This window comes from Papaver somniferum, unplaced genomic scaffold, assembly GCF_003573695.1.
Source record: "Papaver somniferum cultivar HN1 unplaced genomic scaffold, ASM357369v1 unplaced-scaffold_18, whole genome shotgun sequence".
Classification (NCBI taxonomy): Eukaryota; Viridiplantae; Streptophyta; class Magnoliopsida; order Ranunculales; family Papaveraceae; genus Papaver; species Papaver somniferum.
In genome coordinates this window covers 5,907,122-5,926,822 of record NW_020627707.1, presented here as the reverse complement: position 1 = coordinate 5,926,822, position 19,701 = coordinate 5,907,122, and the positions used below count along the sequence as shown (strand labels likewise).

General features: G+C 36.3%; 2 protein-coding genes across 2 annotated transcripts; both read left to right on the top strand.

Annotated features, from left to right (window-relative positions):
• Window positions 1–69: 69 nt before the first annotated feature.
• On the top strand, window positions 70–1,200 carry LOC113337975 (MDIS1-interacting receptor like kinase 2-like). The gene is made up of 2 exons (XM_026583505.1): window positions 70–709; window positions 815–1,200. Exons 1-2 carry the CDS (start codon window positions 70–72, stop codon window positions 1,198–1,200), a joined length of 1,026 nt encoding a protein of 341 aa, XP_026439290.1.
• A 409-nt stretch (window positions 1,201–1,609) lies between these two features.
• On the top strand, window positions 1,610–2,266 carry LOC113337974 (acyl-coenzyme A thioesterase 13-like). Its single transcript, XM_026583504.1, has 3 exons — window positions 1,610–1,783; window positions 1,868–2,008; window positions 2,120–2,266. Exons 1-3 carry the CDS (start codon window positions 1,610–1,612, stop codon window positions 2,264–2,266), a joined length of 462 nt encoding a protein of 153 aa, XP_026439289.1.
• Window positions 2,267–19,701: the final 17,435 nt, after the last annotated feature.

Here is a 19,701-nt window from a genome sequence, read left to right as displayed (position 1 = left end):
GGTTCGTTGTTTCTCTTATTCACACTTCTTGCCAATTTCTTTCGCCTCCGAAAAAAATCTGCAAGAGATATGGCGCCTACAGATCAAGCTAGAGTTACCAATATCGGAAGCAATTTATTTTCGGTATGGAACTATGATGGGAAGATAGTGTTCGAAGACATAATCGAAGCAACGGAGGATTTTGATACCAAATACTGCATTGGAGCGGGAGGATATGGGAGCGTGTACAAAGCAGAGTTGTCAACTGGTCAAGTTGTTGCTGTGAAGAAACTTCACCCATCAGATGAAGATTCTGAGATACTTGATCTTAAGTCATTTGAAAGTGAAATTCATGCTTTAACAGAGATCCGACACCGAAACATTGTGAAACTTTTCGGTTTTTGTTCAAATCTTGAAAGGAGGATCTCATTTTTGGTTTATGAGTTCTTGGAGAAGGGAAGTTTGAAACATGTTTTGAGCGACAGGGAACAAGCAATGGAGTTTGACTGGATAAAGAGGGTAAGATTCATCAAGGGAGCAGCTAATGCATTTGCTTACATGCACCACGATTGCATTCCAGCAATAGTTCACAGGGATATATCTAGCAACAATATTTTGTTAGACGCTGAATATGATGCTCGTGTTTCTGATTTTTGTACGGCGAGGATATTGAAGCCAGATTCATCCAATTGGACTTCACTTGCAGGAACATATGGGTATGTCGCTCCAGGTATACAATCCAACTGCAACTTTTATAGTTTACTATTATTGGGTACCTTTTTTATGAAGTTAAATAAACTTACATACATTTCTTTGTAAAATAATGTTATTACAGAGCTTGCATATACAATGAAGGTGACCGAAAAATGTGATGTTTATAGCTTTGGAGTGATCATATTAGAAGTACTAATGGGAAGGCATCCATCTGAAATCATCACATTACTCTCTCAAAATCTTCTCTCGTCTTCGTCTTCGAGTAATGTTGGACAAAACATAAAGTTGAGAGACATCTTGGATCAATGCATTGAAGCACCAACGGATGACGTTGTTAAGAAAGAAATACTGTACCTTGTGAAGGTTGGATTTTCATGCTTACGTAGTGACCCATACACTCAGCCAACTATGCAAGAAGTATCAGTAGAGCTAGCATTGTCGCCTAGCAGGGTAGATTTTGCAAAGCTTTTTGAAATTATTACACTAGGAGACATACTACTATCATAATAATTTATGTAAAAGTCATCTTCTCAATTATTTTGCTTTCATTTCCTTGGTCTCAATAATTCAGCTATGAATATATTTTTATTTCAACCGGAATCCTTCGATTTTTCAGTCTCAAATGCCATTCTTCTTATCGTTTTTATGTCGCATATATAACAAGTAGCACTTTACGTGTATTTTTGGCTATCCTATACGCATGCAACTACGTTGGGTTTGGCTTTACCATGACCTCGAACATGTCATTCAAGTCTGAAACATAACTAGTGAATGCCATGTGGTTCCGGGCTGTAGCTCCGAGGCTGGGAGAGAAAGAATTCATATTTAAATTTGGGTCCCATCATTTGGAGGGAAATAAATAATAGATTCTCCAGTTGACTGAGAAACAGATATCCATTCCAGAGAAGGATACAAGATGAAGAAAGATGAGGATGATTCAGATGGATGGATCAAGATGGCAAAGGACTGGATACATAATTTAGCTAAAGGTCGTAGTGGAATTGAAACCCAATCTCTTCAACATCTCCACTCAATCCATGCCCAAAGAGGCTTAGTTCGATGCAATTTCATAGTACCTAAAAGCTTATCTGTAAGTAACCATCTCAATTTCACCTTCTTCTTTTTTTTCTCCTTTGTTTTTTTTCTTTTTGATATAATTTTGTTCTGGTTGCAGGATAGAGAAGGAAATTGGCATGGAGGAGCAATCGCAACCCTGATTGATATCATTGGTGCTGCTGCTATTGTCACCGTTGTTGGTAACGTCAACGTCTCTGTTGATTTCAGCATATCCTACTTCTCGACGGCTAAGATTGGTGTAAGACTCTGTTGACCAAGTCAAGTTCGACACTCTTTTGATTCCATTTTGGCGTGCAATTTGTCTTTGGTTAGTTAAAATCTTCTTTTGTTTTGAAACTGGATTGAACAGGAAGAAGTAGAGATTGAGGCTAAAGTGTTGGGACGCCAAGGAAATCTATCTTCAAACATGGTGGTGATTAGAAACAAAGAAAATGGTGAGTTAATTGTTGCAGGGAAACAATGGATGTCTGCATTGTGGTATTTTCTGTGGTTATAACTTTGACTTTTGGTCAAACTGTATTGATGCCAACTTGTTCCTAAAATTTAGGAATTAACTTAAGAGCCAAGTTAGGAAAAATAACTTGTTCCTAAAGCTAAGGTTTTTTAAGGGCAAAATTTGTGTTCTCAATATATATAGTGTTATAATTGTAGAGTTGTAGACAATCCAACCTAGAAGAGTGGTAAATCCTTGTGCTTAGGATTTTGGTCTCTTTGTTAGGGAGGATCGTGTGCTACCGTAAAGGTCAATATCAGTGTGAGAGAAAAACTTGTAGAGAGAGGATTTTGGTGTTCTAGTGTTTAGGGTTTAGGGCTTTTCCCTAAACCAAGTTTCTAGACGGTTTCCATGTTTCTCCTCTGTTAGTAGCAACTATGAAGATGGTGTAGAAGAGAAGACACGAGGCTGGTTTGAGGAGTGATTATAGAATTGGTTTTTATGGTTTCTTCGATGGTGTTCTCGGGTATGTCTTGTTGACTTTTTGGGTCTTGTCTTGGGTTGCTTAAAGAGCATGTAATGGTCTTTGTTTAATGGAAGTTTTTCTGGTGGTGTTGGCCGTGGATGTAGCCTGTAAAGGTGAACCACGTATATCTTGTGTTGCGGTTGTGTGTTTGTTTATATTATGTATCTTTCTTATTATTTCTCTCACGTTTGGTTCAAATCACCAACTGCCCTTTGTGATCCTGATTTTTGTTGCGCTCGGGGTGCCAATTTTCTCAACAATTGGTATCAGAGCAAAGGACGGGTTGGGGTGATTGAACCTGGAATTGGATGATGGTTTATTGTTCGGGTGGAGAAATATGTTTTGAAGATAATGTTTCAACCGGTGTTTACACAAAGATGGATTTGTGATGTGATTTACAAATTGGGGGTTCATCTTGGTAGAAGTATATGTTCCTTGTTTGGGTTTGTGATGTAGTATGGGATGCAAAATAAGGTCGAATGAGGTGGAATACATATATACTTCTTTAAGAGTGTTAGTAATCATACACTATAAAGAATGGGTTATAAATTTTGAAGAAAGGATGGGGCTGAGAGGTCTCATGTAGAAGCTAGTCCAACAACGCTTCGAAGTTATGCACGAGATGTTATAGATTTATGTTCTTAAGTCTATGTTAAAGTATTCTTGATGGCTTGCACGTAATATCAAGAATGTGCCCGATCTCGGAAGCATGTATCACGGTAATATGGGGATTCACACGGTATATATTCTGAGCGAGTATATTGGGTTTGATGGTGGTAAAGGTATGTCAGATTGGTGATGGATTTGAGAATCGCTTGAAGGATTAAGCCTGTTAATCACAGTGGACATGTCTGATGGTTTGCTTCAGATACACGGTAATCATGACATGTGCTGGAATATGATATTGAAGCTAATTTTTTCCTTTTCTGGGTTAGAATTCAATATGTTGTTAGCTTACTGGTTAGGTGGAGCTAGTGGAGATTCTTCTAGATGGTTCTCTTGATGATCAATGATGGAGTCAGTGCAAGGATTCGTTGATACTGATTAAAGATTTTCATGGTGTTTGTGAAACATGATCAGTTTCACAAGTATTCTTCATAAAGAAGTGGTTTGAAGACTTTTATCAATATCATGGTGTTTTTTGATCGAAGAGATGGTTCTATGAAGATGGAAGTTCGGGTCCGAACTTTAAAAGTAATTATACACGTATATAGAGATGGTGTGCAACCAGATGGAGGTGATTCTTTGTTTGATCATCTCATGCTTGAAGACATGATCCGAGGTGGAGAATTGTGGTATTTTCGGTGGTTATAAGTTTGACTTTTGGTCAAACTGTATTGATGCCAACTTGTTCCTAAAGTTTAGGAATTAACTTAAGAGCCAAGTTAGGAAAAATAGCTTGTTCCTAAAGTAAGGTTTCTTAAGGCAAATTTTGTGTTCTCTATATATAGTGCTATAATTGTAGAGTTGTAGACAATCCAACCTAGAAGAGTGGTAAATCCCTGTGCTTAGGATTTTGGTCTCTTTGTTAGGTAGGATCGTGTGCTACCGTAAAGGTCAATATCGGTGTGAGAGAAAAACTTTTAGAGAGAGGATTTTGGTGTTCTAGGGTCTAGGGTTTAGGGTTTTTCCCTAAACCAAGTTTCTAGATGGTTTCCATGTTTCTCCTCTGTTAGTAGAAACTATGAAGACGGTGTAGAAGAGAAGACACGAGGCTGGTTTGAGGAATGATTATAGAATTGGTCTCTATGGTTTCTTCGATGGTGTTCTCGGGTATGTCTTGTTGACTCTTTGGGTCTTGTCTTGGGTTGATTAAAGAGCATGTAATGGTCTTTGATTAATGGAAGTTTTTCTGATGGTGTTGGCCGCGGATGTAGCCTGTAAAGGTGAACCACGTATATCTTGTGTTGTGATTGTGTGTTTGTTTATCTTCTGTCTCTTTCTTATTATTTCTCTCAAGTTTGGTTCAAATCACCAATTGCCCTTTGTGATTCTGATTTCTGCTGCGGTCGGGGTGCCAATTTTCCCAACATGCATTTCATCTCAAGCATAAAAGTAGCTATAAAAAATTATCAGATACTCGCCGAATAGAAATGCAAGGTCAAATGAAGTACATTGTATCATTTAGGTGTTCCGTTGTTTGCAATGAAATTTCTTTGAACTTGGTATACGCTTCTCTGCATCTTTATGTATCTATTTTCTGTTATTGTCTTAATTTAAGATTTGTTTGGCTGTACCACTCAGTTTTATTTTTTTCACGCTGCTCCATTTAAAGTTCATCAAAAAGTTTTGCATCTTCAAGATAGTCGAGGTTCTTCAGACTATTCGGTATTGTCTCCTTCAACTTGTTGCACTTCGTTATGATTTCATGAGAGAAAATTGTATTCCCGTATCTGGTATGGATTTCAGTTATCTATACCAGATTATACTTGCGAATGCGGGCGATTTTCCTTTGCACCCTGACTATCCTTTGACTGTAGTCAACAATTTTTTTTCAAACTCAACAAAACAAAAACAAAAGAAAATAAACAAATTCTTTTCGATCAGCCATTCAAGTCAGATACATTGTGAATTCCATATGGCTCACATGGTCCCAAGTTTTTTTTTTTTAGAAAAAGAGGGTAACCTCAATACATTAAGAGTTGCTGCTAAGTTGCTCCAGATATGGAGTTCCGAGCTTTCATTACAATTTCATTCCACCGTTGGATGTTCAGATAGGTTAATAAAGCCCTTAGACTATAATCTGCCCAATTATATTTAATTTCATAATTCTTGCAAAAAATAGAAAGTTTTGCTGACCATAATACATCATTTCTCATAACCAAAGTAAAATCCTGGGCTAAGAAGTTGATTTCAAATCTTTTTGTGTTTCCAAAATCTTCACTGATCAGATAGCGATGTCTTCTAGCTTCTGCACACATTCCCACCAGCAGCACCAGAGTTGGTTCCGAATCGCTTCTAAAGGAGATCATGTGGCCACTCCAACATGTTTCCCATTGGAAAGCAGCTTCTGCTCCAGCTTTTTCAAGTTCTTCTATTGTTGTATTGTCAATAAAGGTTCCTCTTGCTTCTCTGATTGTACCTGTATGGTCAATCAAAGTTAAACCAATCTCTACTCTCATAGAAGAATATGATATAGTCAGAGCAATGCTAATATGTAGAGCCAGATTTCTTCCTTTCTCTAGAACAGGATTTTTAATTATTTGGAGGACAACATCATTTTTGGAAGTATAGTACAGATCTTCCATTATATTGTGACCAGTTTTTGTCACTGTATTTTATCTATTAATAAAGGAAATAATGTTGTTGGCAGTTACAATAATGGTATAAGTTTTCTTTTTAAACACAACATCACATCTTACTTTCCAAATAGACAAAATAATAATACTACAAAGAACAGGCCAGTCTATATCATACTCTCTGATTTTCGGGTTTTCAAAACAGCTTGTTAACCAATCATGAAACGTTGTTGTACCATTTCTAATGAAATCCATATTGAAATTGAAATGCATCCATGCCTGAGTAGCGTAATTACAATGAAGGAACAAATGAGATAGAGTTTATTGGCTTTCATTCCAAAGTTTGCATTTGGTATTTATATCAGGTAATATGGCTGCCACTCTCATGCTATTGGGTAGAATGGAATGGGTTGCCTTCCAGATGAAGATCTTAACTGCTGGTGTTGTCTTCATATTCCATATCCTACTCCATTTAGTTTCTACATTTTCATCATTGTTTATATGGTTGTACAGAGATTTTACAGAGAACATATTGATAAGTGCATCATTCATATGATTTTATCCATTCCATACTTTTTTTAGTTATTATTCTTGCATGAATTCGTATTATTACTCTTGTTTTCTCTTATTTGCCTCTAATAGGTGAATCATCCAAAAAGGAGCAACAAAGTGCTGAAAAGATCTAAAAAGAGAAGTATCCCAAGTATCCAAGTGCCCAAGTCCAAGAGAAGTGGAAGAAGTGCGACGAAAAGGAGCAAAACGCTAAAAATCAAGAGAAGGGACAAAGACCGATCTTAACTCATTCAAATTATTTATCATCGTCATCTTGAAGAGAATTCAAAATAATGAGGTCATTCCGAGTTCGGATGAAGAAGTTGTGGCCAAAATAGTTTTTATCGAATAACGAAGACAGTGCAGTCCGCGAATTAGGCCTGCAGACTTAATTCCGAAAATTTCTGCTGGATTTTGAAGTTTGCGGACTGGGTTCGCAAACTTAGCAAGTAGGAAACGTGTATAAACTCCTTGGAAGTCCTAAGGGCACGTTTGGGGTCGTTATTTCGTTGTTTCGGGTCGGGTTCTTGAACCGAACTAAATACGTGAAGGCCAAGCAATGTAAACCTATAAAAAGGTATTAGGTTATGTAAAACATATCAACCATCGAGTCTCATATCACAAGTTCTACATCAAAAACTAGGGTTTACCCCTTTAGGGGGAAACCACCATTATCATCTTCTTTGTAATATGAGTAGCTAAATCCTTTGTTGATTAAGGATGAATTCAATGTTCTAAGCGTGAAGCTTTATTAATAATACAAGCATATTAGAAGTTTTAATCATCATAGTTTTTTTTCATTATATCTAGGGTTTATGATTGATTCTTAGATTGGTTTGGGTGCGCAACCAGATTAGTCTATTGATCATTCTGTTGCTAGTAGTGAGTTGAGCGGTCCGTAATTGTCGTGCATCTCCTACACAAGTAGAAAATATGAGACCTTGCAGAGGGATTCTGTAAAGAAATCGTGTGTGGAAACAACACCAGTAAGTGAACGGAGCGTACCGAGTTTAACTGCTGGAATCAAACCAAAATTCATAAACCCTAAAGCGTTCGGTGAGTTACACCTTGTAAGCGTACCTCAAGGCGGCTCAGTTGAATAGAATCCGGTGACTAAGCGTACAAGTTAGCCGGTGATACAAGGAGTTTTGGGGATAGCTAAGCGTACCTGCTATTCTACGGTTGGTGATGAATGGTTCTAACAGAAGATAGATAAGTATTTTAATCCTGTTAACGCTTGGTAACGACGAAGGATTCCTTAATCATCCCTTTGTTCTTATTGTCTTTTTATTTGTCTCATAATCGAAACCCACCTTTGTTATTTACTTTATTTTGCTGATCAAATAACCTATCAATTACACATCTCTCTGTGGGAACGATCTCTTACTACCGCTATACTACCAGTTAATTAGTGGGAAATATCTTTATTAATTTGTTGTGTAAATGACGCGCAAAAAATTTTGGCGCTGCTGCCGGGGAGCAGTCGCTAATTGATTTGTTATTTGTTTAACTTGTTTTTATTTTCTTTGTTCTTGTGAGTCGTCATGTTTCCTTACGGAAATAACATGTACGGAGCAAAAAACCAATCAACATATAATAGTGGTAATCAGTATGGTTTTCAATCTCATTCACATGATAAGTACCAACCATCCTATGGGTATAATCAAAACTAATCTTTTGGTTATGATCATTATCCCACGGAACCATATGGATATGCACATACATATCAACAACCTTATGACGGGTATGTATGTGGACAATCACAAGGATGGGAGGATAGTTACCCTTCTAATAGTTCATCTCCTGAACTTGAGCAGAAGTTTGATCAGATTATGCATTATTTAAAGGTCAGTATGTCCACACTGGAGTCACTTAATGACCAATTAAGCGCGGAGAACAATATGTCAACCGAATATTACTTCAATATATCTAACCAAACTCCTGATCGTTTCTATGATCATTCACCTATTCAAAAAGGGGGACTTGGTATGGAAATAGTATGGTGAGTGAAGGTGTTGGTTTTGATGAAGGTACTGACCAATTCCAAGCGATGGCACAACATAAACAAGGGATCCATACAATTGAAGATGAACAATACGAGAAACTTCAGGAAATTCAAAGGAATGTGGACAACTTAAAAATAAAAATTGCTCAACTCAAGGAAACAAGGAACGAAGAAGAAGTTTGGCCTCAAAACCAAAACGATCCTGAAATTCCTATGGATGACAAAGATTCCGATGAAGATGAGCAACCTTTCAAAAGTCCTTGCAACAATGATACGATTATTCCAACTCCGGATCATAATAAAGTTCCTTCACCTATTCAAAAGGAGGAGATTGGGTATGACATATCTATTGTTATCAATGGTGTAACGTACTCGAACGAAGAAATTAGGAGTTGCATCAATGAACTAGACGTTTTAGAAGAGGATTCTGATTCCGATGACGAGGTTGTTGAAGAGATTGAGATTGAGATTGAGAAAGAAACCGAATTGATTGAAGTCGTGAAAGACCCAATTGAGCTAGATACCAATAGTTTGATAGAGGACCACGATATACTTGAGTTAAATAATTCATTGGAGATAATTAATGAGGATCACGTACAAGGTTTGTTTAATTCTTTGCTTAATTCTATATCTATTGATCTTTTCCATCCAATTGAAGTAGATTCTAAAAGAGTTGTTAACCCAAATTTTAAGAAAATACCTCACTTAGGATTGGAATTGTGTGCTTCTAAAATTTTAACGGATCATTTTGCTTATAAGAATCCACCACTTGATGTGTTTGATTCGAGTATTGTGTAGGTTCACCAAGCTGAGGAACCTTTTGAAGTTCCCGAATTCTATGTTCTCTATCCACTTCCGAGTGTAGAAAGGACTAAGTGTGGGGGGAAAATTCAATAAAGTGATAGCTTCAATATTTATATTTTATGCTAATATTTTCGTGAAGTTATTATTTGAATTGCACATTGTTTTCTGGAAGGATTACCAAATTTCCAGATTACTGGTGTACGGACGATAACAATAACATCGGGCTGACGACGTTAAACCAAGCGCTTCATGGGAGGCAGCCCATCAGTTTTGCATCTCTATCCCTTTATTTTTAGTTTTATTACTTTTTCATATCATATCTTGCATTCCCATCTTAGATTTTACAAAGTCTTATTTCTATAATGAAAGTTTTGACGAATTCTTGTCAGAAAATTCTGAGTGCGCACTTGTCACTAAAATAGATCTCGAGACTTCATACGGAGTCCGATTTGAGCGGTTGAACCCAACTTTTAAAGAGTACAGGCTCATATATATTTTTAAAAAAGAAAACTTGAATTCGGAGTCTTTTAGGTTGGACCGATTGGCCTGGAAATTTGAGTTTCGGCATTTTTCCAGAACTTTTTCAAATTGCATGCCTGTCAGTATGGAGGCCATAAAAGTAAGACCATTTATCGAAACTCCGTGCCCTTTTGACATGTTATAGAAAAGACGTAGGCGAATAACTTTTTTTAGGATGTTTTTCCTAGATCCCAACCCATTTGTACAGTATTCAAGTTTTTCAGGGTTGTTACGTCATAAATCAGAATTTTCGGTTTTGAACATTGAGGACAATGTTGAGCTTAAGTGTGGGGGAGTAGTTAAGCATGTTTTGTTTGCATACAAAATAAATAATAATACTCTTTGATTTCTTGCACTCTTGATACTTCATCTTTTGGAGTTAATTATGAGCTATTTAGGATGACACTCTAAACCTTTTAAGGTTGAAACAGTTCTTACGGCTATAGATTAAGTTCCACTTCATCATTCCACAATCCTTAAATATATAAGTTCATAATTGAATGTGAAAATAAGCTATGATAGTCATTTGAAAGATTCATCCTTACAATTAATCATTACAAAATCACTTTCTTTTTATTTTTGCAGTTTTATGTTTCTCTAAAGTGATTTGGTAGATCTGATACTGTCGTGGATGCTGTAGCAGGGTAATCATTGGTTGAGTTATTTAAAAGCCTCATAAGATAATTTTCTTACACTCATAAAGAGTTATCCTAAAAAAAAAAAATATATATATATATAAGGCTCATCTTCATTTATCGACACTAATAAATGATAGGTCCGTAATCGCGGATAATCATAGTCGATTAAAACAAAAATCATATCATCATTATATAGCAAGTCAAAGAGACTATTGATAACGTTCTTGACACTTTGATAGTAGTATGTGTGAAACGTTGTCCCTGTCTCCGTCGCCTAAGAAAGCGTGGAACGTAGGATCCAAGGAAATTATCATGTACTTGTTGAAAAGGAACTTGCACTTAGAGTATCTAATCATGTGGTTGAGTTAAATGGGTGCTTCTCTCAACTAGTGCGCTATAAATATATATCCTTTGACGACATTCATACAAGTATTGTGGGTAACATCTTTCACTTTAGTCAACATTTGCACACTTTACTTTTCTATTTCCATTCTCTTATCTATCCATGTGATTTTAGTATGCGAGTGTTGTGACAAACTTTGCAACAAGTACGATGACTATGTTAGTAGAGTTTTGCAATCAGTTTGAATGTCGCACATAAGTAATTGCTTGTGTGTGCGGATAGGAATGTATGTGGGATGTTTGCATCTAAAGAACATATGCAAGCTAATTATTAGGCTTTTTTCGTTGTGTCTATCCTTTGTGGTTCTTCCAAGGCGAGAAATTGGAATAGGTTTTGTGGGTATACCACTTGTAAGCCCTCACGAGGCTATAACTCGTCCACTAGGGACACCTAGAGGTTTAAAGGCATGTTATTCATGCTAAGAGTAACCGTATCCTTACGAATGGAGTTTTTTTATTTAGGATTAGTTTTGTATAGTTTTCTCGAGAACTAGCAAAACCTAAGTGTGGGGGAATTTGATAAGTGCATAATTCATATGATTTTAGTATCCACTTCATACTTGTTTTAGCTATTATTCTTGCATGTATTCGTATTATTACTCTTGTTTTCTCTTATTTGCCTCTAATAGGTGAATCATCCAAAAAAGAGCAACAAAGTGCTGAAAAGAGCTAAGAACAGAAGTATCCCAAGTATACAAGTGCCCAAGTCCAAGAGAAGTAGAAGAAGTGCGACGAAAAGGAGCAAAACACTCAAAATCAAGAGAAGGGCCAAAGACCGATATTAACTCATTCACATTAAGGATTTCTCATCATAATCTTGAATATAATTTAAATATAAAAAGAATTCAAAAAGAATGAGGTCATTCCGAGTTCGGAAGAAGAAGTTGTGGCCAAAACAGTTTTTATCGAATAACGAAGACAGTGCAGTCCCCGAACTAGGTTTGCAGACTTAATTCCGAAACTTTCTGCTGTATTTTGAAGTTTGCGGACTGGTTTCGCGAACTTAGAAATTATGAAACGTGTATAAAGTCCTTGGAAGTCCTAAGGACACGTTTGGGGTCGTTATTTCGTTGTTTCGGGTCGGGTTCTTGAACCGAACTAAATACGTGAAGGCCAAGCAATATAAACCTATAAAAAGGAAATAGGTTATGTAAAACATATCAACCATCGAGTCTCATATCACAAGTTCTACATCAAAACCTAGGGTTTACCCCTTTAAGGGGAAACCACCATTATCATCTTCTTTGTAATATGAGTAGTTAAATCCTTTGTTGATTAAGGATGAATTCAACGTTCTAAGCGTGAAGCTTTATTAATAATACAAACTTGTTTGAAGTTTTAATCATCATCGTTTGTTTTCATTATGTCTAGGTTTTATGATTGATTCTTAGATTGGTTTGGGTGCGCAACCAGATTAGTCTATTGATCGTTCAATTGCTAGTAGTGAGTTGAGTGATACGTAATTGTCGTGCATCTCCTACACAAGTAGAAAATATGAGACCTTGCAGAGGGATTCTTTAAATAAATCGTGTGTGGAAACAACACCAGTAAGTGAACCGAGCGTACCGAGTTTAACTGCTGGAATCAAACCAAGATTCATAAACCCTAAAGCGTCCGGTGAGTTACACCTTGTAAGCGTACTTCAAGGCGGCTCAGTTGAATAGAATCCGGTGACTAAGCGTACATGTTAGCCGGTGATACAAGGAGTTTTGGGGATAGCTAAGTGTACCTGCTATCCTACAATTGGTGATGAATGGTTTTAACGTAAGATAGATAAGTATTCTAATCCTGTTAACGTTTGGTAACGGCGAAGGATTCCTTAATCATCCCTTTGTTCTTATTGTCTTTTTATTTGTCTCATAATCGAAACCCCCTTTGTTATTTACTTTATTTTGCTGATCATATAACCTATCAATTACACAGCTCTCTGTGGGAACGATCTCTTACTACCGCTATATTACCAGTTAATTAGTGGGAAATATCTTTATTAATTTGTTGTGTAAACGACGCGCAACAAATTTTGGCGCCGCTGTCGGGGAGCAGTCGCTAATTGATTTGTTATTTGTTTAACTTGTTTTTATTTTTGTTTTTATTTTCTCTTTTGTTCTTGTGAGTCGTCATGTTTCCTTACGGAAATAACATGTACGGAGCACAAAACCAATCAACATATAATAGTGGTAATCAGTATGGTTTTCAATCTCATTCACATGAAAACTACCAATCATCCTATGGGTATAATCAAAACCAATCTTTTGGTTATGATCATTATCCGACGGAACCTTATGGATATGCACATACATATCAACAACCTTATGAAGGGTATGTATGTGGACAATCACAAGGATGGGAGGATAGTTACATTTCTTATAGTTTATCTCCTGAACTTGAGCAGAAGTTTGATCAGATTATGCATTATTTAAAGGTCGGTATGTCCACACTGGAGTCACTCAATGAGCAACTAAGCGCGGAGAACAATATGTCAACCGAATATTACTTCAATATATCTAACCAAACTCCTGATCGTTTTTATGATCATTCACCTATTCAAAAAGGGGGGACTTGGTCTGGAAATAGTATGGTGAGTGAAGGTGTTGGTTTTGATGAAGGTATTGACCAATTCCAAGCGATGGCACAACATCAACAAGGGATCCATACAATTGAAGATGAACAATACGAGCAACTTCAGGAAATTCAAAGGAATGTGGACAACTTAAAAATACAAATTGGTCAACTCAAGGAGACAAGGAATGAAGAAGAAGTTTGGCCTCAAAACCAAAACGATTCTGAAATTCCTATGGATGACGAAGATTCGGATGAAGATGAGCAACCTTTCAAAAGTCCTTGCAACAATGATACGATTATTCCAACTCCAGATCATAATAAAGATCCTTCACCTATTCAAAGGAGGAGATTGGGTATGACATATCTATTGTTATCAATGGTGTAACGTACTCAAACGAAGAAATTAGGAGTTGTATCAATGAACTAGACGTTTTAGGAGAGGATTCTGATTCTTATGACGAGGTTGTTGAAGAGATTAAGATTGAGAAAGAAACTGAATTGATTGAAGTCATGAAAGACCCAATTGAGCTAGATAACAATAGTTTGATAGAGGACCACGATATACTTGAGGTAAATATTCATTGGAGATAATTAATGAGGACGCGTACAAGGTTTGTCTAATCCTTTTCTTAATTCTATATCTATTGATCTTTTCCATCCAATTGAAGTAGATTCTAAAAGAGTTGTTAACCCAACTTTTAAGAAAATACCTCACTTAGGATTGGAGTTGTGTGCTTCTAAAGTTTTAACGGATTATTATGCTTCTAAGTATCCACCACTTGATGTGTTTGATTCGAGTATTGTGCAGGTTCACCAAGCTGGGGAACCTTTTAAAGTTCCCGAATTGTATGTTCTCTATCCACTTCCGTGTGTAGAAAGGACTAAGTGTGGGGGAAACTTCAATAAAGTGATAGCTTCAAAATTTATATTTTGTGCTAATGTTTTTGTGAAGCTATTATTTGAATTGTAGATTGTTGTCTGGAAGGATTACCAAATTTCCAGATTACTGGTGTACGGACGATAACAATAACGTCGGGTTGACGACGTTAAACCAAGCGCTTCATGGGAGGAAACCCATCGGTTTTGTATATTTATCCCTTTATTTTTAGTTTTCTTAGTTTTTCATATCATATCTTGCATTCCCATATTAGATTTTACAAAGTACTATTTCTATAATGAAAGTTTTGACGAATTCTTGTCAGAAAATTCCGACTGCGCACTTGTCACTAAAATAGATCTCGAGACTTCATACGGAGTCCGATTTGAATGGTTGATCCCAACTTTTAAATAGAAGAGACTCATATTTCTTTTGCAAAAAGAAAATTTGAATTCGGAGTATGTTAACTTGGACCGATTGGCCTGGACATTTGAGTTTCGGTATTTTTCCAGAACTTTTTCAGATTGCATGTCTGTCAGTATGGAGGCCATAAAAGTCAGACCATTATCGAAACATTGTGCCCTTTTGACACGTTATAAAAAAGACGTAGGCGAACAACTTTCGTTTAGGATGTTTTTCCTAGTTCCCTACCCATTTGTACAGTTTTCGAGTTTTTCAGGGCTGTTATGTCAGAAATCAGAATTTTCGGTTTTGAACATTGAGGACAATGTTGAGTTTAAGTGTGGGGGAGTAACTAAGCATGTTTTGTTTGCATATAAAATAAATAGTAATACTCTTTTATTTCTTGCACTCTTGAGACTTCATCTTTTGGAGTTAATTATGAGCTATTTAGGATGACACTCTAAACCTTTCAACGTTGAAACAGTTCTTACGGCTATAGATTAAGTTCCACTTTATCATTCCACAATCCTTAAATATATACGTTCATAATTGAATGTGAAACTAAGCTATGGTAGTTATTTGAAAGATTCATCCACGCAATTAATCATTACTGAATCACTTTCTTTTTATTTTTGCAGTTTTATGTTTCTCTAAAGTGATTTGGTGGGATCATGATACTGTCGTGGATGTTGTAGCAAGGTAATCATTGGTTGAGTTATTTAAAATCCCCATAATACAATTGTCTTACACTCATAAAGAGTGAGTTGGAAAAAAAAATTATATATATAAGGCTCCTCTTCATTTATCGACACTAATAAATGATAGGTACGGAATCGCAAATAATCATAGTCGATGAAAACAAAAACCATATCATCATTATATAGCAAGTCAAAGAGACTATTGATGAGGTTCTTGACACTTTGATAACAGTATGTGTGTAACGTTGTCCCTGTCTCAGTCTCCTAAGCAAGCGTGGAACGCGGGATCCAAGGCAACTATCATGTACTTGCTGAAAAGGAACATGCGCTTAGAGTATCTAATCATGTGGTCGAGTTAAATGGGTGCTTCTCTCAACTAGTGCGCTATAAATATATATCCTTTGACGACATTCATACAAGTATTGTGGGTAACATCTTTCACTTTAGTCAACATTTGCACACTTCACTTTTCTATTTCCATTCTCTTATCTGTCCATGTGATTTTAGTATGCGAGTGTTGTGACAAACGTTGCAACAAGTACGATGACTATCTTAGTAGAGTTTTGCAATCAGGTTGAATGTCACACATAAGTAATTGCTTGTGTGTGCGGATAGGAATATATGTGGGATGTTTGCATCTAAAGAACATATCCAAGCTAATTATTTGACTTTTTTTCTTTGTGTCTATCCTTAGTGGTTCTTACAAGGCGAGAAATTGGAGTAGATTGTAATCCCTCACGAGGCTATAACTCGTCCACTAGAGACACCTAGGGGTTTAAAGGCCTGTTATTCATGCTAAGAGTAACCGTATCCTCACGACATGGAGTTGTTGTATTTAGGATTAGTTTTGTTTAGTTTTCTCGAGGACTAGCAAAAGCTAAGTGTGGGGGAATTTGATAAGTGCATAATTCATATGATTTTAGTATCCATTCCATACTTGTTTTAGCTATTATTCTTGCATGTATTCATATTATTACTCTTGTTTTCTCTTATTTGCCTCTAATAGGTTAATCATCCAAAAAGGAGCAACAAAGTGCTTAAAAGATCAAAGAAAAGAAGTATCCCAAGTATCCAAGTGCCCATGTCCAATAGAAGTGGAAGAAGTGCGACGAAAAGGAACAAAACACTCAAAATCAAGATAAGGGCCAAAGACCGATCTTAACTCATTCAACTTAAGGATTTCTCATCATCATATTTAAGAAAATTCAAAGATATAAGGAATTCAAAAAGAATGAGGTCATTCCGAGTTCTGATGAAGAAGTTGTGGCCAAAACAGTTTTTATCGAATAACGAAGACAGTTCAGTCCGCGAACTAGGTTTGCAGACTTAATTCCGAAACTTTCTGCTGTATTTTGAAGTTTTCGGACTGGGTTCGCGAACTTAGCAAGTAGGAAACGTGTATAAACTCCTAGGAAGGCCTAAGGACACGTTTGGGGTCGTTATTTCGTTGTTTCGGGTAGGGTTCTTGAACCGAACTAAATACGTGAAGGCCAAGCAATATAAACCTATAAAAAGGTATTAGGTTATGTAAAACATATCAACCATCGAGTCTCATATCACAATTTCTACATCAAAACCTAGGGTTTACCCCTTTAGGGGGAAACCACCATTATCATCTTCTTTGTAATATGAGTAGCTAAATCCTTTGTTGATTAAGGATGAATTCAACGTTCTAATCGTGAAGCTTTATTAATAATACAAACCAATTTGAAGTTTTAATCATCATCGTTTGTTTTCATTATATCTAGGGTTTATGATTGATTCTTAAATTGGTTTGGGTGCGCAACCAGATTAGTCTATTGATCATTCTGTTGCTAGTAGTGAGTTGAGCGGTCCGTAATTGTCGTGCATCTCCTGTTGACAATTTGAAGTATTCTAATCATGTTGACGTTTGGTAACGGCGAAGGATTCCTTAATCATCCCTTTGTTCTTATTGTCTTTTTATTTATCTCATAATCGAAACCCCCCTTTGTTATTTACTTTATTTTGATGATCAAATAACCTATCAATTACACGGCTCTCTGTGGGAACGATCTCTTACTACCGCTATAGTACCAGTTAATTAGTGGGAAATGTCTTTATTAATTTGTTGTGTAAACGACACACAACACATACCTTGTTTGTTTAGATTTCATCTTGGTGTATCCATTTTTTCTTCTCTTGGTATTCTAATGTTCTTTATTTTTGCTGATGTTTGGTTATCGAAGCATTTAACAAGTTTTTCATGGTCCCAGGTCTTGTGCTCAGTTATTAGATCACTAACTTTAGCAAAACCCTCAGAAGATTGAGGGTTCCTATGAAGTGGTTGTTTAGTACCTGGTACCCATAAATCGTCCCAAATGTCAATATTTCTTCCATTTCCTAACTCCCAGAAGCAACATTTTTTTATTTGGTTGATCCCTGAGAGCATTCCCTTCCATAACCAACTATAATTTGTTTTAGGTTTGCTATTTATATGTAAGATATCACAGTTTTGATAATATTTGGCCTTTAAAATTGTGGCACATAGCGACTCAGGGTTTTGATTTAGGTTCCATCCCATCCTAGCAATCTTGGCGATGTTAAATTTCCTAACATTTTTTATCCCTAGCCCTCCCTCTTCCAGGCTTTTACAAATAGAATTCCAGTTTTTAAACAAATCTCTTTTTTCCCATTTTCGTTCAAATCTCTGATTGCAAATTTTTACTGGTATTTTAAAACAGTTCATTTGAAACACATAAACAGACGAAGTAACAATTTTTATCATAACTATTTTCCCTGCATTATTTAGGTTGATTCCATCCCAGCCAGACATCCTAGTTCTCAGATTATCAAGTAAAGGTTCAAAACATGAAATTTTAGATCTATTAGTGAAAAGGGGAGAGCCTAGGTACTTATCAGTTAGGGGGATCGCATTGACCCCTAGAATTTCTTTTACCCTTTTTCGAGTACTAGTCTCAGTTTTTTTACTAAAGAATATCCCAGACTTGCTTAGGTTAATTAGTTGGCCTGATGCCAAACTGAAGTCTTTGAACAAATCAACAAGATTTTGACATGTTTGATCATTTATCTTACAGAAGACAAGGCAGTCGTCTGCGAACAAGAGATGACTCAAAGAGGGGGCCTTATGAACCAGTTTTATGCCTTTAATCTTTCCAGTATTCTCAGCATTCTGGATACATCGAGACAGAGCTTCAATGTAAAAGAGGAAAAGTTAAGGTGAGATTGGATCTCCCTGATGCAGACCCCTAGTCGGTTTAAAAAAAGTTGTGGGAGAACCATTAAGGAGGACAGATAAAGTAGTAGTAGAAACACATTGGTGAACGTTACACCATTTGTTATTAAAGCCTATTTTAGTCATGACTTGGTGAAGAAAGTCCTATTCGACTTTGACGAATGCCTTGGACATATCGATTTTCAATCCCATAAAGTGTTTCTTAGATTTGGAATTTTTCATTTTATGTATTATTTCGTGAGCTAATGTTATGTTTTCAGCTATCTGCTTTCCAGGAATGAAGACAGACTGATAGGGCGAGATTAATTTACCTAATAGGCCTTTCATACGACCTGCCATAAGTTTAGAGATCACTTTATAGCAAGTATTAGAAAGAGCAATTGGTCTGAACTCTACAGGATTTTAGGGTTCAAAGTTTTCGGGATTAAATAAATAAAAGAAGCATTCATCTCTTTGGATATATTACCAGTTTCGAAGAAAGTTTGTACCATTTTATTAGGTCATCACTAATGATATCCCAATTCTGTTGAAAAAATTGGGAGGGAAGCCATCAGGATCCGAACTTTTGTCTGGTTCCATAGAAAAAAACGTCTTTTTTATTTCACTTTCAAGGGGCAGAGTACACAGCATATCATTATCAGATTGGGTTACTTTAGAGGGGATAAGGTTTATCAAACTCTGGTCGATATTTGGTTTTACAGTAGTAGCAATTTTGAGAAAGTGCTGGGTTATACACTCAGATATCTCTTTTTTAGTATTAAGCCAAACATTGTCTTCGTTTCTTATCATATCTATTATATTTCTTCTAAACCGTTGTTTAGCCTTTGTGTGAAAGTATATCGTGTTTCTATCACCTAACTCTAGGTTCTGGTCCCTTCTTTTGTCTTTCCAGAATTTTTCTTTGATAGCATACCAGTTAACAAGATCAGCTCTAAGTTTGGTTAGCTCAATAGTCTTATTTGGGTAGTTATCAGTCATGTTGATTTGTTCTAACTTTTTCTTATGTTTTGTAAGTTACTATTTATGTTCCCAAAGCTTTTTCTATTCCAAAGTCTAAGGA